Source organism: Trachurus trachurus, assembly GCF_905171665.1.
Source record: "Trachurus trachurus genome assembly, chromosome: 10".
Lineage (NCBI taxonomy): Eukaryota > Metazoa > Chordata > Actinopteri > Carangiformes > Carangidae > Trachurus > Trachurus trachurus.
The window spans coordinates 11,486,687-11,509,190 of record NC_139894.1 but is presented as its reverse complement, the minus strand read 5'-3'; the positions used below and the strand labels follow the sequence as shown (position 1 = coordinate 11,509,190).

General features: G+C 41.7%; 1 protein-coding gene across 1 annotated transcript in view; it reads left to right on the top strand.

Annotated features, from left to right (window-relative positions):
• The window catches only part of htr4 (5-hydroxytryptamine receptor 4), a gene marked incomplete at both ends in the record, with an annotated part of 124,641 nt that overhangs the window by 47,846 nt on the left and 54,291 nt on the right, over window positions 1–22,504 (top strand). The window contains 2 exons of the mRNA XM_083980588.1: window positions 16,392–16,545; window positions 20,940–21,496. Of these exons, the coding sequence (XP_083836714.1) occupies window positions 16,392–16,545; window positions 20,940–21,496 (711 nt within the window). The remainder of the gene's footprint in view (window positions 1–16,391; window positions 16,546–20,939; window positions 21,497–22,504) is intronic.

The window sequence follows — 22,504 nt, the reverse complement described above, 5'->3', positions numbered from 1 at the left end:
TTCCAGTTCAAGTAATCTTTAATTCACCTCAATTAAAGATATCTACATTTCCCTTTTCAGGTATCTTCAGTTAACTTTTGACTAGGTGAAATGACGTTGTAGATATCTGTAAATGGAATTATGACTAGTCAAAATGACGTTGAAGATATCTCAAACTGGAATTACAGTAGTACTAGTCATAATTCAGTTATAGATATCAGTAATTCACATAGCGGATATTTGCAACTGAATTGTAGTGAAAGAACGTAGTTGTGGATACCTGAAATGACAATTGTGCATAGGAAGAATAGTTGCGGGTATCTGAAATGTTCTTTTTCATTAGGCAAAACTGAATTACAGATATCTTGAATGAAAAATCAAACTATTCAAAGTGTAATTACGACAAATCAGAAAGGCGTTGTTGATATCTACAATGTTAATTCTGCATAGTCAAACTTAGCTTTTAAATGTTAAATCCGCTTGCCATAGGCCGGGACATACATGAAAACAAACAGTGATGTCACAGTGATGTCGTCCTGTAATGATTTAGACAGGTGATGCTGTGATGTCGTTTTGTTAAGTGAGTTTCTCCAGGTCAAAGGTCAGAAGGTGCATCATGTTTTTCCACTTCCTCGGCTTGTGTTTTTATGTAGAAAGGTTTTTATTTAGATAAAGAACTTCCCATCAACACTTCATGAGCTCACACTCCTGAACCAGATGCATTAGCGAGACAAGACAAGCCGCCTCACCTCTCTGCTCATCACAGAGCGAGAGCTGCTTCATTCATCCCTTCACTTTGACAGCTTTGATATTAACTCCAGGGAGAGAGAGGACGCAGTCTGGATAAATTCTTTTTATCTCCTCGTCTGCCGTCAGACTGAACGCAGCAGGAGAGACAAGAAAACAGTTTGGTCTTTACAGCAGCCGGCGAATCTCAGCTCAGCAGCAGATACAAACAGCAGGAGAGCTGAAGCACACACACACACACACACAGCACATAGAAGTGGTCACAAGCAGCTTGTAATTAAGCAGTTGTTACTGTAATTACATCTTATATCTGAGACGCTTGTTCTGATGGTTCTGCGTCGTGAGCTGTTTGGTGTTTGACGGAGCTTCATGTTACCTTCATGATGAAAACACACTGATCATCATCGTCAGGTCCAGAAACTCTGGTGTGTTTGTTGTCGTAGCAACTTATATTATGTAACAGAAGAGAGCTGATAATAGTTGAATCCCATTGTCTGTTTACTGAGTGTTTACAAACACATTGTTGTATCCAGTCCTCCAACAAGTGTCCACTCCACCTCAGAGTTCACTGACTGATCCGAAAATATCCAATTACATCAACAGGGTTAATGCCAGCTTCAGTTTCTTTCCATGTGTGTGTGTGTGTGCACACTCTTTATTTCCTTTTCCCTTCAGGTGTCACAGGTGGGACTTTTACTGTTCCGTAAAGGAATAGTTCACCAAAAATGAAATTCAGTCATTAGTTACTCACCCTCATGCTGATGAATACTCCGGAGTAGTTTTTTATTCCTCAAAGTGCATCTTTATATGAGTGTAATAGGGCCCAACACAAAAACGTCCATAAAACTACACAAAAACCATTTAATATTCCTCCACACTGCTCGTCCGCTGCAATCCAAGTGTCCTGAAGGGATATAGTCCAGAGTTTACTGGAAACAACGTCATTTAGGACATTTTTACAGCCTAAACAGTCCTGTAATGAATTTGCCTGTTTCGCGCTCTCATGTTCACGCGATTCACACGAGTAAACTCTTGACTATATCTCTTCAGGACACTTGGATTGCAGTGGACGAGCAGTGTGTATTAAGTAGTTTTTGTGTAGTTTTATGGACGTTTTTGTGCATGATGCACGTGTGCATAAAACTACACAAAAACCTTGTTGGACTACGAACCCCCCTCCCGGGTCCCCATGCACTTTGAGGAATAAAAAACTACTCTATTATCTGAATGAGCATGAGGGTGAGTCACTAATGAATTTCATTTTTTGGTGAACTATTGCTTTAAATTGATTTATAACCTTTGGCAAACCAGTTACTGGTGTTAAGATTTGGCTTATTGATGAACCATAGATCTCATAAATCATCTGACACCTAATGCTTTTACTAATAAAACCAATCTGTGGCCATGTTAGGTATCGGATAGAAGAGGAATCTCACAGCGTCGCCACTCCCCCACCTGAGCCGCGATGAAAAGTTAGTCAGTCCTGACGGCCACAGAAGGGAAGGGATGAATTCAGATTCAGATCTTTGTAGACGGTGTCTCATCTTCTTTCATAACTTTTGCATGAACTCTTTGATCATGAAACATCAGGATCTTGAAAGTAAATGACAGGAAGTGCTACTTCCTGTGATGCCCACTGCTCCACAGTCACCCGGCCTGGAGCGGCTCACTGTTGGTCCACAGCAGCCGGCACAGAGCAGAGAGAAGGACCGGGTCTTACCAACTCATGTAGTAAATGCTGATTTCTTGCTTCTCCACCCAGGGAGAATATGTGCACCATATAAGTTTGTCTCTGTGTTTGTGTTTATTTTTCACTTCGTCCTGTCGCTATCTGCTGCTGCACGTCGGAGGCGGAAGAAGGATGCGAATAAATCAGAGCAGACGGGATAAATCTTATCACTCGCCGACGCTCGGATTAAACTTCACCTCGACTCCATGACGCACAAATGGGAACAGGTGTGAGCAGAAAAAACAAAACAAAACAAAAAGACACAGACTTATCACCTGAGTTTTCAAACAGTGGTGTAAGCTTAAATAAAAAATAATCCTGAGGGGCGTTTTATCAGAAACTTTGTGAAAGTTTGACTTTAGGATGTGAACACTGGGTGCAGCTTGTAAGGTGATCTCAGAGCTGACTGGCTCCATCCTGGCTGTACATGCTGCGATGATGTCACGCTGCGGTCGTCTGATTTTATTATATATATTCAACAATGAGTCTGCAATGAGAAGACAGGAAACATTAGGACGTCTACGTGGAGGATGATCCTGCAGAGTGTGTGTATCTAATAGCTGCAAAGACCGATCAGCTCATCACATGACTGTTGCATCGAGCCGAGTTCCAGCACCGACGTGTTTTTAATGTCGAGACTTTCCCAAATTAGACGAAGCAAAGATGCAAAGCTCAGCAGCAGCGACGGGGGAAATTGTCTCCTCATTCAATTATCAGGCTGGAGGAGGAGGAGGAGGTCGGAGCTCCATCTGAACATAAATCTGCCTCTGCATCCTGGAACAACACAGCTTCCACTTGCAATTCATAATGAGCTAATCGCCCCTCATTACCCCCCCTCATCCTCAGTGAGTCGTATCACTCCCATAAACTCCAATGTTCTCCCTCGTTCACCTTAACCGCCTCTTTCTCTTCCTCTGTTGTCGACGCTCCATTCAACAACAAGTTTATTGTCTCCTGCTGCAGCCAGGATCGTTCTCCTTTAACGGCCTCTAATGACACTGAAAATTACATAAGCTCAATAATACTGGACCCATAATATTCAATTATACTCTGGCCCATAGTATTGGCTATTGCAATAATTCCCAGCTTGATATTTATGATAATATGGAGAAAAAAAACATTTTCCTACTGTAGCTACCATACAATATCACAAAATACAGATTTAACTATAATCTAACCCTCTCCTCGGCTTCCTCTTCTCTCACACTAACTACCATCATGTCCTCTTTTACTACATCCATAAATCTCCTCTTTGGCACTTCCAATTTCAGCATCCTTCAACCGATATATTCACTATCGCTTACACGTCTAAACCATCTCAAGTCTGGCCTCTCTGGTTTTATCCTACAGTAATATGCTCTGATCCTATCTCCAAAGAGAACCTCGACATTTTACTACTCTCAGTCCTGTTCTCTTCCTTTTCCGTCGGACACGTCTTCCCCCGCTCCTTTTTCGACCAACAGTAGCCCAGTTTCCACCGTCACCCTGAGGATCAACAGCACTGATGGCGGTTGTTGTTAAACCCTGATCCAGTATAAGGTTATTGTCTCCTGTGATTTGCAAGGGAAACTATACAAGTCTGGTCTCTCCTCCTCTGTGTCTCTAACCCTCCTCTCGGCCATGTGCATTTGTTTTCAATGAAGTTTGGTTGGTTTTCAGCCAAGAGACGCTAGGTGGAAGGCAGAGAGCCTCCATTCTCCCTGCAAGTTACAAGTCGTTGATTTAACCAGAACTAGTACTCTGAAGCTGTTTAATTAAGGTAAAATGTAGCAGAGTTAAGCTAAAAATCAATAAATATATAGGTTTTACACCAGGCACCCTTCCTGCTATAACCCTCTGCATTTATCTGGTTTCCATATCAGCTGAATGTGTCACGTTCACCTCTAGTTAAAAGACTGGGAAGTTTAGAGCACCTAACTTCATTGATCTGCTTTAGTTTAGGCTCAGGTCAATATTCAATATCCAATATCCCAGTATTTAAAAACACTGAGCTGCTGCTGAGTGAAACAGAAACTCCAGGAATTATTGCCCTTCTCTCTTATTAACTAAATATCATTTTATTTTCTCAATTTCAAAACTTTAACATTTAGAAATTATATCATTTAATTAATGATCCACCAAGTCTCAACATCTTAAAAAACCTTTTGAAAAAATTATTTTCTAAATTAAAACAGATGAAAATGAACACGTTAATCATTAAAATGAAAAATGTGTAAGGGAACACATTCACATAGTGTTCCTATCTTATTGAGATTAAATTATTTAAAGAGAGTCAATTAAAATTAAATGATGGTGTTTGACTAGTACTTCACACACACACTCACAGCTTTTCAGACATGAAATACTGAAAGGTTCTCCTTTCTAATAATAGTCTTGGGCAACCGTGATTAATGAAAAGAGCTCTTATGATCTAATTAAACCTAGTTATTATATTATTATTATTATTATTATTTGGATCAGAGGTTCAGAGGACAAACAGCTTCTCTGTCACTGACTCAGGCTCTTACCTCCATGTGTGGAGCACAATTGCAGATTGTCAGACTATTGAGAAACTCATCATGTCTGTGGTTTTATGAAGACCGCACACACACACACACACACACACACACAAACACACACACACACACACACACAAACACACAGAAAGACAGACAGTTTGTCCTTTTGTTAAACTGCAGGATGAGACAAGGAATTAATGGAGCTGTCAGTTAGTTGCATGTCTGGAGAGTCTTTATTTGTACAATGTGTGTGTTTGTGTATGTGATGGCGGGTATTGTCAACATCCAACACACACACACACACACACACACCTGTATAGATCCCCATACAGCCAAACAACAACACCCGAAACAAAGGCACCAAAGATTTAAATACAAGCCTTGGGAGGTTTGACTGGATTTGTCGTTAATCCTGCTTCATCACCAGAAACTTGGAAACACGACTTCCTGTCTGTTCAGGCGTTGATCTGCCAGACGGAGATAAAAGCTCTCACACTGACGCACAGACAAAGACCGGTGGATTTACAGTACGACACATTATGAGGAGGAGGCAGCAGAAGCTCGTTTTCATGCAAAAAAAAAACAAAAAAAAAAACATCTTTAACCTTTTTCGATGCTGAGTCATGCTCTCGAGGTGGATGTGCACCACATACTGTCATTTAGCCTTTTGACAGGCTGCTTTATATTGTACAGTGATTAAAACATCTGCTCAGACTCCTGGAACTCCTGGAGTGTCTAGAAAAGGTCAGACACTTTATATCATTCTACATCTATATACAATAATATATTATAATATATTGTTTGATTTGCACTTTTCTGTATTCATTGTACGTGTCCTTGAGGCACCTACATTATTATTATAACATTACAATACATACATGTATTAATCATGCCTACATTTACTTTTAATAGATACAATATTGGATAATTCTGCACTTTTCCTTTTTTAAAGATATTTTTGGGGTGTTTTTTTTTTTGCTGTTATCTGATGAGAGAGACTGGGGTTGTCTCGGTTGGGAGTTGAACCAGCGATCAGCGCTTCAGGCATATGCCAACATGGGACGTGCGCTCTAACCTCTCGACCACAGAGCACCTTCCAAACCTTTGCACTTTTTTAATACAAAAATTGTAAATAGACATCATTATATTTCCTTAACACATCTCTGCAGGGCAGAAAAGATTCAAAATAAAAGTTTTAAAGGTGACAGGTCGGTCCACCCCGCCCCCCCAGGCTTTTTACCTGAACCCCTCAGGGCAGAAGTGTCCGACTGTAACCTTAACTATAGAGGGGGGGGGAGGGGGCAGGTCTTGAGTTCCCCAGTGGGTTTGTGAACGGAGGGTCGACAACATCCATCGTACAGTGCAAATAGTTCAGTGTCAGTCGTTCCCTCCCAGCTCCTCGAACAGCAACAGGCTGTCGCAATACTACTTAGCAGTTGAGTTTATTTTAATGGAGAGGAAATTCTTCTTCCCCGGCAGTGCGCGCCGTAAACATCAGACCCACAGACTCTAAAGTCTTCAGCAGCAACAACAGAAACAAGTTGAACAACAGCAGCTGCAAAGAGCAGTGATGACCTCCTGCTGCTGCCGCCGTCTGAGGAGAGCAGGGTGGAATCAGAGAAAAAGAAAAAGAAGAAAAGATGAAAGAGAAAACGTCACACACAAGGACAGACACAGATAAAGGATTAAGATAAAGAATTCAAACAAAACAAGACGGAACAGATCAAATCTAGATACGACTGCTGCAGCTGAACAACAAGTAGACATCAGGACAGAGTTCTTCTGAATGTCAGGGCTGAAGAGCATCTATACAACTATGCAACTTTACTTTTTTCTTCCACAAAGTGTTTCCGTTCTGCCCTCAGTTGTGTTTTCTTTAACGTCTGTTCATGAGCAAAAAAATGAATGCATGAAAGGATTCTTCCATCCTCTGGCACCAAAAAGAGGCCACACTTAAGTCTCAGGTCATCCAGAACCAGAACCAACAGAAACAGAAACATGACACAACCACAATATGATGTACACATAGCTGCACCTGCAGAGCTGCTGAAACCACCAAGCCCTCTTTTTTTTTCTGCTCCACCCGTCGTTTTCCCACTCCTCTGTCCATTTTCTTTTATCGTGTGTTGACCTCGCTCTCACTACCCATCATTCAACCGTCATTTGACTCAGTGATCATTAAATGGTCGCGAGAAAATGTATTGAAGACCAAAAATATTCTATATTATTATAAAATTATTGAATTTGAACACAGTTGCTCCTTCATGCAGCTGTTGTGGCATTCGCCCATGTTGCCCTATGGTCAGTCCGTCACTGGAAACAGGAATTAAACCGGAAAGTGAGAAAGAAAAACCAAAACTAAACAGGAAACGTTTCAAGCACATTTTTACCTGTTTATGAAATCTTTCCTGCAGTTGCTGTGTGCACAAGATAAAATAAATGTCAGTGTTAAAGGACAACAACATTACAGCCTAGATATCAGAGGAGAAAACAAAAAAATACAGTTGGAACAGTTTATATGAGGTCATGTTTGAAGGCAGTCTTTTAATCACTGTCGGCTTTGTCAGGAGATAAATCAGCATACACACATTCTTATCAACACACATCACTTAATTTATTTTCCCTTTTTCACTTTTAATTATCTGTTTTTGTTCTTCTCTGTGTTTTTTGTCAGAACGACGAGATGAAAAATCACCTCTGTCTCAGACTCTTTATGAATCAGCTCATAAACAGAAAGTTAATCAGTGTTGCATCGACTTCTGTCAATGTTGGTGAAACGCACTATTACATATTTAAACAATGATTTATGATTCAGAGCTCAGAGTTTAGGACATGGACATCATTTCTTCTCTGTGCTGTTGACTTTGGCTCCTCCGGTAAAGATTTGGATCAACGTCGTCATCATAACATGAAAATAAATGAAACAATAATGTAAAATTAGATAGAAAAACATTTCTGTTCTCCAACAAGCAGATTGCCAAGTCACAATGTCTCTTACATTTGAATACCTTTAGTAACAATAATAATGATAGAAACAATAAAACATCTGGATGTCAGAGAGTTGAGCATCAGTCATCGACAACAAGAAAAGGCAGCAAATCAATAACCAGACGTAGTGTCAATAATCAATATAATAAGTTTCATATTATGTTGTTTTCTTGTTTGGTCGCTCTGTGTTGAATTTTCAAGATAGGTTAAAACTTTTTATGGGAAATTAACTTTACAGCAACAGCAGAGACGTAAAGAACAAGAAAAAGTAAAGAATGAAGCATCAGGAAAAATTATATCATTTTGTACAAGAAATATTTAAGAAGAAAAAAATATATATACAATGTTGTTTGTCCAGTTGTTGAGAAATATTACTGTGTGTGTGTGTGTGTGTGTGTGTGTGTGTGTGTGTGTGTGTGTGTGTGTGTGTGTGTGTGTGTGTGTGTGTGTGTGTGTGTGTGTGTGTGTGTGTGTGTGTGTGTGTGTGTGTGTGTGTGTGTGTGTGTGTGTGTGTGTGTGTGTGTGTGTGTGTGTGTGTGTGTGTGTGTGTGTGTGTGTGTGTGTGTGCGTGTGTGTGTGTGTGTTGCGAATTATGAATAAGAATGTACAGTTTCTATGTACAGAATGGTAATATTGACAAAATAACAAAAAATGGGAACATTTCATATCACAAACTGATGATAAACGTCTGAAACGACCCAAAACTGTTACAGTGGAATAGTTAAAGCGACTTTTAGACTCCTAGTTATGTCAGGAAACAATACAAGGACCCTGAACGCAACACAGCTCAATGACATTCAGTGGTTTATCGCCTTTATGAGTCTCGCCTGCTTTAATCTTTCATAGCAACAAACGATCTCTGATTGCAAACCACCAAGCAGGTCAGTGGTCAGAGAGATAAAACAATGAACGAATGAAATGATGAACTGAAAAGCGCAAAAGTCCAACTAGCTGAAGGCAGCAGCAGCAGGAAGTTGTTGTGCTTGTTGTGTTTGGGGAAAATATCTGTTGCCTGTGGTGTGTTCCTACTCTGAGAACCTGGCTGACAGACAAGACGAGACAGAGAAATGTGTCCTATGTCAGAGGAGAAGAGAAAGAAAAAAGACACAGAGAGAGATGCTGAGAGGAGAAAAGAGGAGGAAATGGAGAGGAGAAAGAGAGAAACAAGTGTACAGCTGCAGGATAAAGCTTCTCATTCAGCCAGAGAGAGCGGCGGAGAGACGCTGAAAAGAGCTAAATGGCAGTGAATTAAAACTAAAAATACCAGAACTGCCACGAGGAGGATGCTCCGGCACAAAGGCATTCAGAGAGGAGGCTCACTCACAAAAGATATAGGGTTGAGACACAGCAGCAAAAAAACAGGTAGATGGAAAAGTTGAGAGATAAAGATCATTAAACTGACTGAGGTCACTTGCATCATTGATTGTATTGATTATTATGCAAATTTAGATTTACATTTATACATTCTTAAATTCATCAATGTGAACATATCAAAGCATAAACAAAACTAAATCCTTATTTTTTGAATAGCAGATGTCATCTCTTTGCTTTTACTTTAAACAAAAATGTTAATGTTTAAAATCCAGACTTAATTTAAGCCTGAATTCCCAAGCAGGAAACGTTATTATCAGCCTTGAGGCGCTGAAATCCTCATGTTGCTGTAAATAGAAAAAGGCAGAGAGAGAGTGAGAGAGAGGATGGGCTGAGTGACAGTAAAGCAGAAACATCCAATACAAGGAAAAAGATTGTGTTTCCACTCAGAGGACAAGTGAGCGGCGACCTTGTTACAGAAGGAAGGAGGGAAGGAGGCTCTCTCTGCTGCCTCCTCTTTTATTCTGAAGGTTCTTCCAGAGCTGACTTAATACCTCTGTCTGTTTAATACCTCGCTGTTAATTCTCCGCTCTGTTATAAAATACTCGGTTATCCTCAGCGACAAAAGCAAAACCAGCAAATTGTCCTCTACTATCACTTAACGGCCCGGACCTGCCAATATGAATTCATTTATCCTTCGGACTAAATGGAGCAGATGTTAATATAAAGTGTTTGATGAATCTCTAGAGAACAAATTCAACCAGATTTTTTTTTTTGGGGTGAATCTGTGGTTCCTGATTCTGGACACTGAGACCCAAGCGTGCAGATTCTGCCAATCAATCACATTAAGTTGTGTCCAGATGTTGGATGATGGTGTTTCATGTTAAAGGGTGAGACGACTTGTTCATCACAGCTCCTCTGACAAACCCTGAGATGAAGAGGATTACATCAGTGCACCTGGTTTCTAAGATGCACAGTGTTTTATTTTCTGCTTCTAAATGTCGCTCAATCAAAATAATAACAAACCTGGTTGTATGTTCTGCATCATTGGACCTTTGTCGAAAGATTTCTTCAGCGTCAGAGGTTTTTACCAGAAGCTGAATCATCTCCACCGCTCAGAGACAAACACACCTGCTGAAGAAAATGACTAAAACACCGCATGAAACTGTTTTATATTTTAAAAAATCACTGTTTTTCCAACTGAGTCTGGCAAACAGAGGTCAGAGGAGTTGCAGGGCGAATGCTGATTGAACAAATAAGATCCAAATGTTTATGACTAAAAAAACGTTCATCTAGTAACAAACCAAACATTTTAGGCATGCACCTGTAAGGTCAAATCTTACCCGAGAATATTCTTGAACTGAATTTATGTCTTCAGACTCATCCACCACTTTTTTTTTTTTAATTGAAAGTAAAATTCTCAGAGTCCATTAATAAAGTGGCTTCGACTGAAATTTCAGTTCAAAAGTTGCAAATTTATGAGACAAAAAGTCAAATATTCACACATTTACCTTTTTTTCCCTTTAAACCATGGAAGAAATCACGTCTCTGGTTCTTCACAAGGTTGTAAAAGCTCAGGCTCCGTAACGATCTGGTGATTCTGTGTTTCCTTCTGGCTAAATGTTTGATAAGATCATCCAGCTACAGACACAATGAAAAACAAGCCTCCCAAAGTCTGGAGATGTTTAACCTTCATTTATAGAAAAAATATTTTCCTGGAGGAATGGAGCGTTACACTGATGCTGCATTCATGTGCAGTCGGGCAGACGGCCGTCGGTAACAAACCAGATGTCATTTTAGTCACAGAAGTCGAGAGAAAGCCGGTAAAACGTGGGTCAGGTAAACAATACGACATCACCATGACAACATATTGTATTGTATTGTTTTGCCTCGTGCTGACGGACCACTTGTTTACATAGAGGCTTGTTTATGCCGTTATGTGCAGCGGCTGTCGTCCGTCTGCCCAATTTCACGTGAATGCAGCATGAAAAATACGATTGAGTTGTTTGCGATATACAACCACAACGCTAGATGGGAGTAATTCCTACACAATGTACCTTTAACCTTCATTTATGGGACGGTGCAGGCGACCCCGGTTCGAATCCCGCGCCGAGCGGCCCTATCCTGCGTGTCATTCCCCCCCTCTCTGCCTCCCATTTCCTGTCTCTCTCACAACTGTCCTGTCCATTAAAGGCCAAAAAAATACTTTAAAAAAACCCCTTCATTTATAGAAAAAAACGCACATAAAAAATATTTTTCTCCAACTTTCAACTTGAATTTCTTGTAACTCTTTATTTTTAACATCGTCGTTAAAAAAACGTCATCGTTCCTACCTTACAGGTTTTTGTGACTGGTCATTCATACAAAGCTGTTATGTTTAAGAGGGATGGTGCTGCAGTGTGGAGGGTTTGAACTCACCAGCTCTCTGGTCACATTAAACCTCCTCTGGTGGAATGCAGCAACACATTTTCTGGGTTCGGGCTGCTCCTGTGTAAATAATGTCTGAATAAAATTGTCAGGAATAAACAGAGAGACGTGTGTTTGTAGATCAAAAGGAAACGGGGACCGTTTAAAGTGCTTACGGCCGGGACGCACCGCCATCCAACCGTAGCACGTCTGCTTCTAATCTTCTCCAGGTTAATGTGTGTATGTGTGTGTGTGTTTCTATGCATACTATTACCTCTCTGTATGCAGCCTATTTAAACGTCTGGGAATGTGTGTGTGTGCACGCTCTTCCTGTGCACGTGTCATTTCGTATATGCATGCGGACATTTGTATTATTTACACAATGGAAACATACATTCCTGGTGGTGTCGCTCGGAGTCGGACCACCACGTCCACACTCTGAGCATCAATCTGCTGCAACCTTTCAGCTCAACTATTTTGGGAATTCAAAAGTTTTGACCTTTTTTTCTTTTCTTTTAATGCCAAGGCGCATGCGGACCACACTCACACACACACATATACACACAGCCACTCTGCAGCAGTGAAAAGCCACAGCACGAGGAGGTAATGAGGAGGGATCACAGCAGAGGATCCACAGTGACTGACGAGGGGATCAACTGGATTAGGTTTAATATGCTGCTGCAGCAGAGCAACGTGTTCGCTCACCTGTCTGATAAGCACAGGGTACAAAAAGGTGTGAAGTGTGTGTGGATGGACACGGAGACTTTAAAGCTTGAGCTCTTATGTAATCACTTATCCACTTGAGGTTCTGACGATCGATCAGTGAGTTGGAGGCGCTTCAGACGAGAGTTACAGCATCATCATCATCATCCTCCCATTGATGGCTGATTGATCAGAAATAACATATAAATAGCTGGATGTTGTTGATCCAGTCCACATATTGCCATGGTAACGGACTCGCAGAGAGAGGACAGAGAGACTCGGTCGGTCGACTTCATCTGTTTCCTATCACACACACACACACGTCATTGACCGGACCAGGTAAAGTTGCAGATGTGGAGGATTTGTTACAGTAAATGATCCAATGATCTGTCATCTGAGCTTTTCTATAAATGGATAAATCTCTCTCTCCTTCTCTCCTTCTCTCACTCTATTTTTTCTAACACCCGTCTTGTCCTCTCATCCCCTCTTCTTCTCTTTCCTTCTTATGTTTCCTGCTCTTCCTCTCGGCTTCCTGCGTCCCCTCCTTTTTCTATCTACGGTATCCCTCTCTATTCCTGTTTTCCTTTTCTTGCCTATCTCCTCTTTCGGTCTTTTCATGCTCCACCCTCACCCCCCTACTCTGCTCTTTCACAGTATTTTTTTTCATCATCCGTGCGATTCATTCATGCAGTTCAGCGTCAGCCTCGTCTTAGTGATATCACTGTGTGACAGAATGCAGGGGATTCCTGCTGTAGTCTCTGATGGCATGCTCACACACACACACACACACACACACACACACACACACATGCACACACTGTTGACACTGTGTGTGTGCGTGTGTGTGTTAGGAAGTGAGCGAGTGAGAGATGAGATGAGGCAAAGGGACAAACACAGAGAGGGTTGGAGATTATCCTGATCCACAGTCGCCGGAAATGAGCTGAAGTTTATTTTCTCTCGTTTGTTTAAAAAGGTTGAAGACGTGTGACGAGTTCTAACTGTATTTCTGTATCAAAGGGAGAAGAAACATGTAGAACAGGACGGGCAGGAATCATGAAGGGAAAGATTAAAGAAGAGAAGAGAGGATGAGAAAGTGACAGATCTGGGTCTGAGCCTCTGAGTGTGGACACTCGAACATTAGATTCACATGTGACACCTGAAGGTCTCATTTTAAAGCCACATGTATTACCAATCAGTTGTAGTTGAATCTGCTCTCAGGTTTTCCTCCACATGCTGCAGAATTTACAATTTAGCTCAATTCAATTCAAAAAACCTTTATTTGTCTCCGGAGGGCGATGCTACAGTACAGTAAGGCACACAGAGCATGTTGAGACGGCAAATAATAACAAGAACAACATCAGCGCAACATCCTCAAATAGTGCAGTGTACTTAAATATAAAAAGATTGGAAAAGCAATATACACCGGACTAGATTGCAGGCAACACAAAATAAATAAATATAACAGCGGTAAATAAATCTGAAAAAGACCAGTCAGCAGCAGATAAATAAATACATGACAGAAGATAAGTAACAGATAAATATTTGTAGCAGCAGATGATGATGAATCTTAAAGGGATAGTTCAACATTTTGGCAAATTGGCCCATTGCCATAATTGTTGGTGCAAGCTATTTTTAGAACGGCGACTCGGCTCCGCTGTTCTAAAAATAGCTTGCACTGACAATTAAAGGTAACAAACCCACTGCTATGACTATAGGGATTATGGCAATTGGCCAATTTGCCAAAATGTTGAACTATCCCTTTAGAGCAAATGAAAAGCTATACATGAACAATACTCATCAAGCTGCTGAGGTGACCTCAGGATTACAGGAAGTTCATCCACACTGTTTTTTTTTGGCTTTTAGTCCGACGGCTCTGTTGTGTTGAAACAGGAATCAGCCCCAGAGCATCGTTACAGTTGTTAACGGTCCAGATGCAGCTCAGTGGTTTTTCACACTCTTTCACATATTTTGCAGATGCATCATGGAACAAAGTGTATTTGTTCACCGATCGTCTCCTGTAGGATTAATAACCGTTCCGGCAGGAGAAGTTATAAAAACTGAACTTCCTGTCCAGTCCTGCAGCAGCTGAGGCCAACAGACAGTTCACTGACAACGAGGCCGTTCTGATGTCAGAGCGGATCGTCCACCGTGAGATCGGAGGAGGTTTGAGGATGGAAAGATGAGGAAAACCTGACATTTTTTTCTCTTTAAAAAAAAAAGAGATGAAGTGAAAGTTTGAGGTCACACAAACTGGAGAGAAGCAGAAGAAGAAGCAGAGAAATTAAGATAATTAAGACAGAGTGGGAGATGTTGAGAGACGCTAATGGAGATGGAGACGGGGCAGAGAGATAAACAGAGACTGGGAAAAGACATGAGGAGAAATGAGGAGGGGGGGCATTTGATTTCTGAAAATGTTCTAGTGCTTAATTATTAGTAGTTTGCATATTTTTTGCAAATGCGTTGGCAGAGAAGACTCCTGGGTGCTGCCAGAGGAGCTTGTTGAAAATGGAGACGAGAGACAGAAACAGATGGAGGGAAGACGGAGGAAAAGACCAGAAACTAGAGCAGATGAGGAGATGGAGAGATTTTAAAGATCACAATAACAAATGAAAACAAAACCTGTTTGAAGACGGAGCCAATTCACTAGTTTCATATTTTTGCTGCTGAAAGTCTCACACTGTCTTTACACCACAGTTCCTGATGCTTAATTCTGATTTGTTTCCTATATACTTGATTTTACATATTATATTGGAAATGACCCACACCTGATATCTATGTTTACGCCGATTGATTCTGCTTGATTGGAAGCTCACCCAGCCTTCATCATATAACGGCTGGGTTAAAGAACTTCTTCACAGCCTGAAAACTTCAAAAAAATTTCACTCAGTGGCTCCACCAAGAGATTTCAAGACAAATGTGTGGAAGAGGACTAAGCTCATATCCCTTTAATTTAAAAATCTTTTGACTCTAAAAATGTGTCTTTCTTTCTTTCTTTCTTTCTTTCTTTCTTTCTTTCTTTCTTTCTTTCTGTTGTACACATGTCTTCATTCACACTGTTTGCCACCACTGTACATCATTTTGTTGGAAAATCTCAATAAAGAGAATAAAGAGTTGGAAAAACAAACAAAATCAACATGGACGCTGATGAAACTGACATTATTTTAAGGCAGTAAGATGCATTTTTACAACCCAAAGTTACTAAAAATGGAAAAACGGCCGGAAAAAAGAGAGAATAACTCGAGAGTAGCAGTTGGCCTGGTAAAAAAAAAAGCTTTTTAAGAAAGTGTCTATACTGACAGAAAAAAACAACAACAAGAGCAGTAAAAAAAAAAAAAAAACGCTGCATAACGACCACGCAATGATCGAAACTGTCGCATATCGCCATCAGAGCCCGGTGGGTCCTGTCTGCAGTGGAGACACGGCCACTGAGAGGGCCGAGTGAGAGGACGGTTCCTGTAGAAGTTCCTCCCCCTCCTTTTACCAGAAACTCCCAGTGGAAACGCCTCCTTTGTAGCCTACAGTAGATTTGAAGAGGTCAAGCTCAGAAATAAGGCGCAGCATCTTCACCGTTATTGATGACGTACAACTTGCAATGCTGGGAAATAGCAGAACTGTCTGTTTAGATTAGAGACGTATTGGCACATATCTGATTTATTTCCACATATGATCTGACAATATCTGATTTCATGCATTTTTTTCCCCAATTACACATCTATGTTAGCAGAACTGAGTCACTTTAACCATGCAGTATAAAGACGGCCTTACTGTGGGAATAAGAAACCTTTTTTCTGACAGCTTTGGGCCTATTGATGAATTGACCGATTGGTTCAGTTCAATCACATTTTTTCATCAGTTTTTTATCTCCTCACCTGGTACCTGACAAAAACAGACTTTTTCTTTGATGTATTACGAGTAAATTTGAACCGACACAGTGTCGGGAGCCAGTTATCTGCTGCTCAGTGTGCGGATGAACTCCACCGACGTGTCAACCAGGTCACATATTGATCGTCTTCCTGTCGTCTCGTCCCAAGGTATTACGCCATCTGCTGCCAGCCTCTCGTCTACCGCAACAAGATGACGCCGATGCGCGTGGCTCTGATGATCGGCGGCTGCTGGGTCATTCCCACCTTCATCTCCTTCCTGCCCATCATGCAGGGCTGGAACAGCATCGGCATCGACCACCTGGTGAGGACTGTGTGTGTCTGTGTGTGCACGATGTAATGTTTTTAAAACATCTCTGAGAGGGGGGAAACAGAAGAATAAAGCACGTTATATATAAACGTTATAAATAATTTATGTCCTCGGGCAGTGAGGAACAAACTGGAGTTTAGAGGAGCATCGTTTACAAAAAAGGAGGAAATGCTTCATATGTTTCCATGGAGACAAAGTCAACATGTCAGACGCAAAGACAGAGGGACAAGGCCACAGACAGAGTCAAGCTGTTCCTTTGTTTCACTGTAAATATGTAAAGGAGGTTTAGTCAGTGTGTTGTTTGTGCACCGAGGTTTGTTTAATGTCACGGACAAAGAGCACAAGAGAGAAAACAGAGAGAAAGAGCATCATAATGATAATATCACAGGAGTCAGACAGATGAAACTGCATCAAATGAGAAAGGAAACAAGTTTTTGTGTTTCCTCCGACATTTACAAATAAAACCCATGGAGCAAATTCTCACGGCAGCGCAACAGATTATTGGTTTTATTCAACGGGTGACAAGCCATGAAATTAAAAACTACTGATTTAGATGTTTAGATCTTAAATTAGACTAAAGAGAGAAGTAAAGGTGGATGGAAGGAGAGGTGGAGGTGTAGAGGTTCATACTACCACGCCTGAGCTTTAAAGGAAGAGTTCACCAAAAAATGAAATTCACCCTCATGCTGATGAGTAGTACTCCGGAGTAGTTTTTTATTCCTGTAGTCCAGTCTAGGGATATAGTCCAGAGTTTACTCGAAACAATGTCATTCAGGACATTTTTACAGCCTAAACAGTCCTGTATTAAATTTGCCTGTGGCGCGATTATGCGCATCATCGTCAGAGCGCAATACAGGACTGTTTAGGTAAAAATGTCCTACATGACGTCGTTTCAAGTAAACTCTGGACAGTATCCCTTGAGGGCACTTGGATTGCAGCGGACGAGCAGTGTGGAGGAAGATTAAGTTTTTTGTAGTTTTATGGACTTATGAATTTCATTTTTTGGTGAACTATTCCTTTAAAGAGATTGTCTGCAGCAATCTGTGTGACATTTAAGCCCTGAATCAGTCAGAGGAAAAACAAAACGCATGTTCTCCTCTCAGTGTAAACTGTAGCTTTTACCTGTCACCTGCACTTAAACCTTCCAGAAGTTGAAGGGAGTCTGAGCCGGTGTTACGCTAATTCAGCTCCCGTCATGAAACAAGTTAATTGACGGGAAGAGCCATGCTTTTATTTTGAAGGATGTTTTATTTTATTTTGTGTTCTGGCACCAATGTTACACTTTAAGACACCACATCAAAGTTTGAAGGACACTGTGAGAGTGAAAAGTTTGGAGTAAAATCAGTTGATAACAAATGAAAAATGGCCCCAAAAGTGACGACTCTGAGTAGACGGATGAGGAGAGAGACGAGCGGACAGGTGTGGAGACAAAGACAGATGATGGCACGAGTGTGTGAGGAGAGAGAGAGAGAGAGTGGGACTCCCCCAAGCCACTAATAACCTTGTTTGCCCCTCATGCGCTTTTATCTGAACGCCAGCGAGAGTTTCTCCTGAGCCGACTGTCAACAGGACGACAGGCTGACACACGCACACACACAGACACACACAGTTTACAGCACAACAGCGGTCTATAGTTAGCTCTCTGCAGCAGCAGCAGCAGCGTCTCTCTGTGGGTCTCATTAGAGCTGTTGAATATTCTGAGTAGCCGCTCGACTCCAAAACTCAACACACCAGCCAGAGTTCAGGTGCACACACAACTCACTGTCTGTGTGTGTGTGTGCACTGACAGATTTTTTTTTTTTTCTGGCTGGGTCAAACACACAGCTCTGATTGGTTCTGGCATCATGAACTCTGTGGTTTTACACCCATTCACACACCAGGGGAGATAAGAAGTGAAAATAACAATGGGCATAAAAATGAAAATAAACAATAAAACGTTCATTCCGACTTAAAGAGGAACTAAGCAGTGGCTATGCTACATTTTTACCTTAATTAAACTGAAAACCAACCTTGCAACATCAGTGTAGTACCAGGCCGCCGCCCCGGTGTCCCAGCTCTCGTCTCTGCACACCGCAACACAAACACGCTCAGTAACCCGTAATGTTTTGTTCATGACGGTTGAGACTACACAAATGCACACGCCGTAACATCATATATGTTATGTAACGTTATCCACCGCTCCATTTATTGATTTTTTGCCGGCTTCGTTGTAAACAAATGCACATGGGCGAAAGGAGCTTAACCAAAACAGCGGAAAAGTGAGCAGACTTGCATAGTTCCCCTTTGAATTAGATCTTTTTACTTGTGTATGAAATGAGAGCTGCTCCCAGACATCCTCTCTGTTCCGACACAGTAAAGGACTATTTGATCTGTGCATGAACGATAAGATAAAAAGAAATGATAATAATAAAATCCTTACATACTTGCGGTTCTTATCGTTGTGTTTGTTCCTGCAGAGCGCAGATAATCCAAACATAGGAGCACTGAACATTTTACATGTAAATATCTTGTGTGTCTCCCCCACTCATGAAAAACAAGAGTTTTCCACAGTCGGACGGTGGGGGGGGGGGGGGGACGTGGCCTTGGTGCAAGCGATACGGTTTCATCTCTGTTTTTCATGTCACAGCCCTGCAGCCGTAGTTTCCCACAGAGATGAGATGATAGCGGAGGAAAAAGGCGGGATGGGTCTTCACTGTGATTAATGGTGACGTGCAGAGACTCTCCCCCTCCCTCAGGAGCCGTGTTCCCTCTTTTACTACACGGACTCCGAGCCGAGGAGAGCGTGGGACTTTAAGTGGGTTGTTGTAAAGTCTGGAGGCGTTTGATGGTGCAGCAGGGAAGAGTGTTCAGAGCGTCAACATGTGGTTACTTGGGGACTTTCTATGATGTTGCATGTGTGTGTGTGTGTGTGTGTGCATATTAAGCCACCTAACTACCGTCTCTAATAAAAGAAGAGTCTCTAATAAACACTGGCCCCCTGTACTGGCTACAGGTTTGAGTGAATAAAAGCCGAAAGTGTCAGTTAGAAGCCGGGTCTATTTTCTGTGCAGGTTCTTGTGAATGAAAACGTCTTAATGCACGCGATCGCCCATTTGAGCAGTTTCTTACCTGCTTAATTTGTGCTTACAATCATTAGACGGTGCTGTTAAAACTGTTCTTTTTCCCTGTTACAGCATCTGTTTGAACTTGACTTTAAAACTCCACAATTCAGTCATTCAGTTCAGTGTAAATGTCGTCACTGGTCCTTCTGTGAGGCCCAAATAGCATCCCATTCATAAATGGCCCTTTTCCACTAGCACTACTCAGCCCAGCTCGACCGTCACCGGAAGAGTCATGGGCATGACGACCCGACACGAGAATCAAACCTGTTATTTTTAAAAACACACCAACAACAGCGACCACTGATCTGACTGTTGTTATTCTTTCACGCGAGTTAAATGACTGCTGTGTGGAAAACCACACCGCGGACGGTCAACCAGGCGCAGACAAGTGAATTGGAAAAAGAGAGCTAGCCTGGGTGACTGTAGCTGTCATGCTATGACAATCCCCCCCACATTGAGGAGGAACTACTGTATGAAGCACACAGCTGCAATTAAAAATAACCTAAAGTGAGTAGAACTGTAACTGTGGAATGGAAAAGGGCCATTAAAAGTTGGCACCAATTGAACTTCTTCTAAATGGATGTGTGCTCCAGCTCTTTCCTTGGGTCAGTTGGTTGAAATGGCACCAAATGCTGAAGGGCAAAGATTGTTAAATTCACTCCAGAATTAATTTTCTTTAAACAATCAATTTGATTATTGAGTATTTTCCATCTTTGCTGAGCAAAAGATTTGTGCGTTAAAAGTTAAATAAAATCCTGTCCAATATAGACGCCTGTCTTAAAGGAGACATATCATGCCCCTTTTCCACTGATTAAAATAGTTCCCAGGTGTCTTAAAGACATGTCTGTGACATGCTTTGGTCAAAATACCCAAGGATCAAACATCACAGCTCTTTTCATCCTCTCAAAACAGCCCTGTTCAGAACGGCTGGTTTCAGTGCCTGTTGCTTTAAATGCAAATGAACCAATGCTCGCCCCGCCCCTTTTACTGGTACCAGGTAGGGGTGGTATTATGCAAATTTGAAAACGTATTACATCATTGTCAGACAACTGAGGGAACAGCTCTTAAAACCACATGGATTTCAACCTAGGGAGCCTGAAAATTACAGATTTTTTTGTCAATTCTCACATTTTGGGGGCCAGAAGGCAAAACAAACAACCAAATATATGTAATGGAGCCTTCAAAATGTGATATTTCCATATTATGTCCCCTTTAAATATAAGCCGGTTCAGTTCAGGCTTTTATTTGAGAATTTATGGTATTCATCCTGATCTCTTTTTTCATCAGATCGAGCAGAGGCGCCACAGCGAGGGCAGCAACTCCACTTCCTGTGTCTTCATGGTGAACAAGCCATACGCCCTGACCTGCTCCGTGGTGGCCTTCTACATCCCGCTGGTCCTCATGGTGCTGGCCTACCAGAGGATCTACGTCACGGCCCGGGCCCACGCGCTGCAGATCAGCATGCTGCAGCGGGCGGGCGCGGGGACCGACTCCGCCGACCACCAGCGCAACCACCGCATGCGAACGGAGACGAAGGCGGCAAAGACTCTGTGCATCATTATGGGATGTTTCTGCCTGTGCTGGGCGCCGTTCTTTGTCACCAACGTGGTGGATCCCTTTATAGACTACACGGTGCCAGACAAACTGTGGGTGGCCTGCCTGTGGCTGGGCTACATCAACTCCATGCTCAACCCCATCCTCTACGCCTTCCTCAACAAGTCCTTCCGCCGTGCCTTCCTCATCATCCTGTGCTGCGGGAGGAAGAGGTACCGCAGGCCGTCCATCCTGGCGTCCGGCGCTCCCTGCACGGCCACGCAGATCAACGGATCCACACATGTACTCAAGTAAGTCCCTCCATCTTTGTACGTACAGAGGCTGGTTTATTGTTGTTTATAATGAAGCAAAGGTTTTGTTGTGATGTGGTGCAACGGCTGGTTATCATGTGGTCTTGTGTCGTCTTCTGTGGACAAGGACACGCTGTGCATGTTGGTATATAACTGTATACAGTCACAGTAACAGACATAACAGACACAACATGCATACATACATGGGGATGCCTCAAACCTTTTAAAAGGAATTTGAATTGACGAACCAGAATATATACAAGAAATATTTTATTCCATCTGATAGCATACAAGCTCTTAATCCAAATGACTGCACCTGACTTTAAGTATATGCTCTTAAGGTTTTCTTTTTGTCTGTGTGGTATGGTGGTAAGTCTCTTGTGGTTCGTCTTTTTTGTTTGTGATATAATTTAATGTGAGGGAAGCCAAAGACAAATTTACATTAAAGACCCCCTCCGATGAAAATAGTGTTTTTTTGTGCTTTTCACATGTTCCTGTGGCATTTATTCTGATGACAGTGGACATATCAGCAGAAAAGTATAGTGCAAAATTACATTTATGAGTATTTCTGCTGGGTGGGTGCAGAGCAGCGCAGTCTCTGCCCACCACAGAGGCGCATTGCTAATGAGCTACTGGCGCTCTGCAGAAGGAGAGTCCTGAGAAATGGCACAGGTTTTGTGATTTTGGCTAAAAACTTCATAATCACAATTTAAAGACCACAGAGAATGCTTTAAAATAACCAAAAAGGATCATTGGAGAGGGACTTTAAGGTGGACAAAGTTAAACTAAACTGAACTCACCTGCCCATACACCAATCCAAAACCCCTCTATCATCAATACTGTACATAGCCTACAATGGTTATATAATGTATACATTTTAACATTGTTGTGGAACACAATATGACGTAATACGATTCAGTATAACATAGTGATAGTGTAGGTATAGTAATAAAATACAACATAATATAGTGAAACATAATGAGAAGTTATACAATATAAGAGGATATT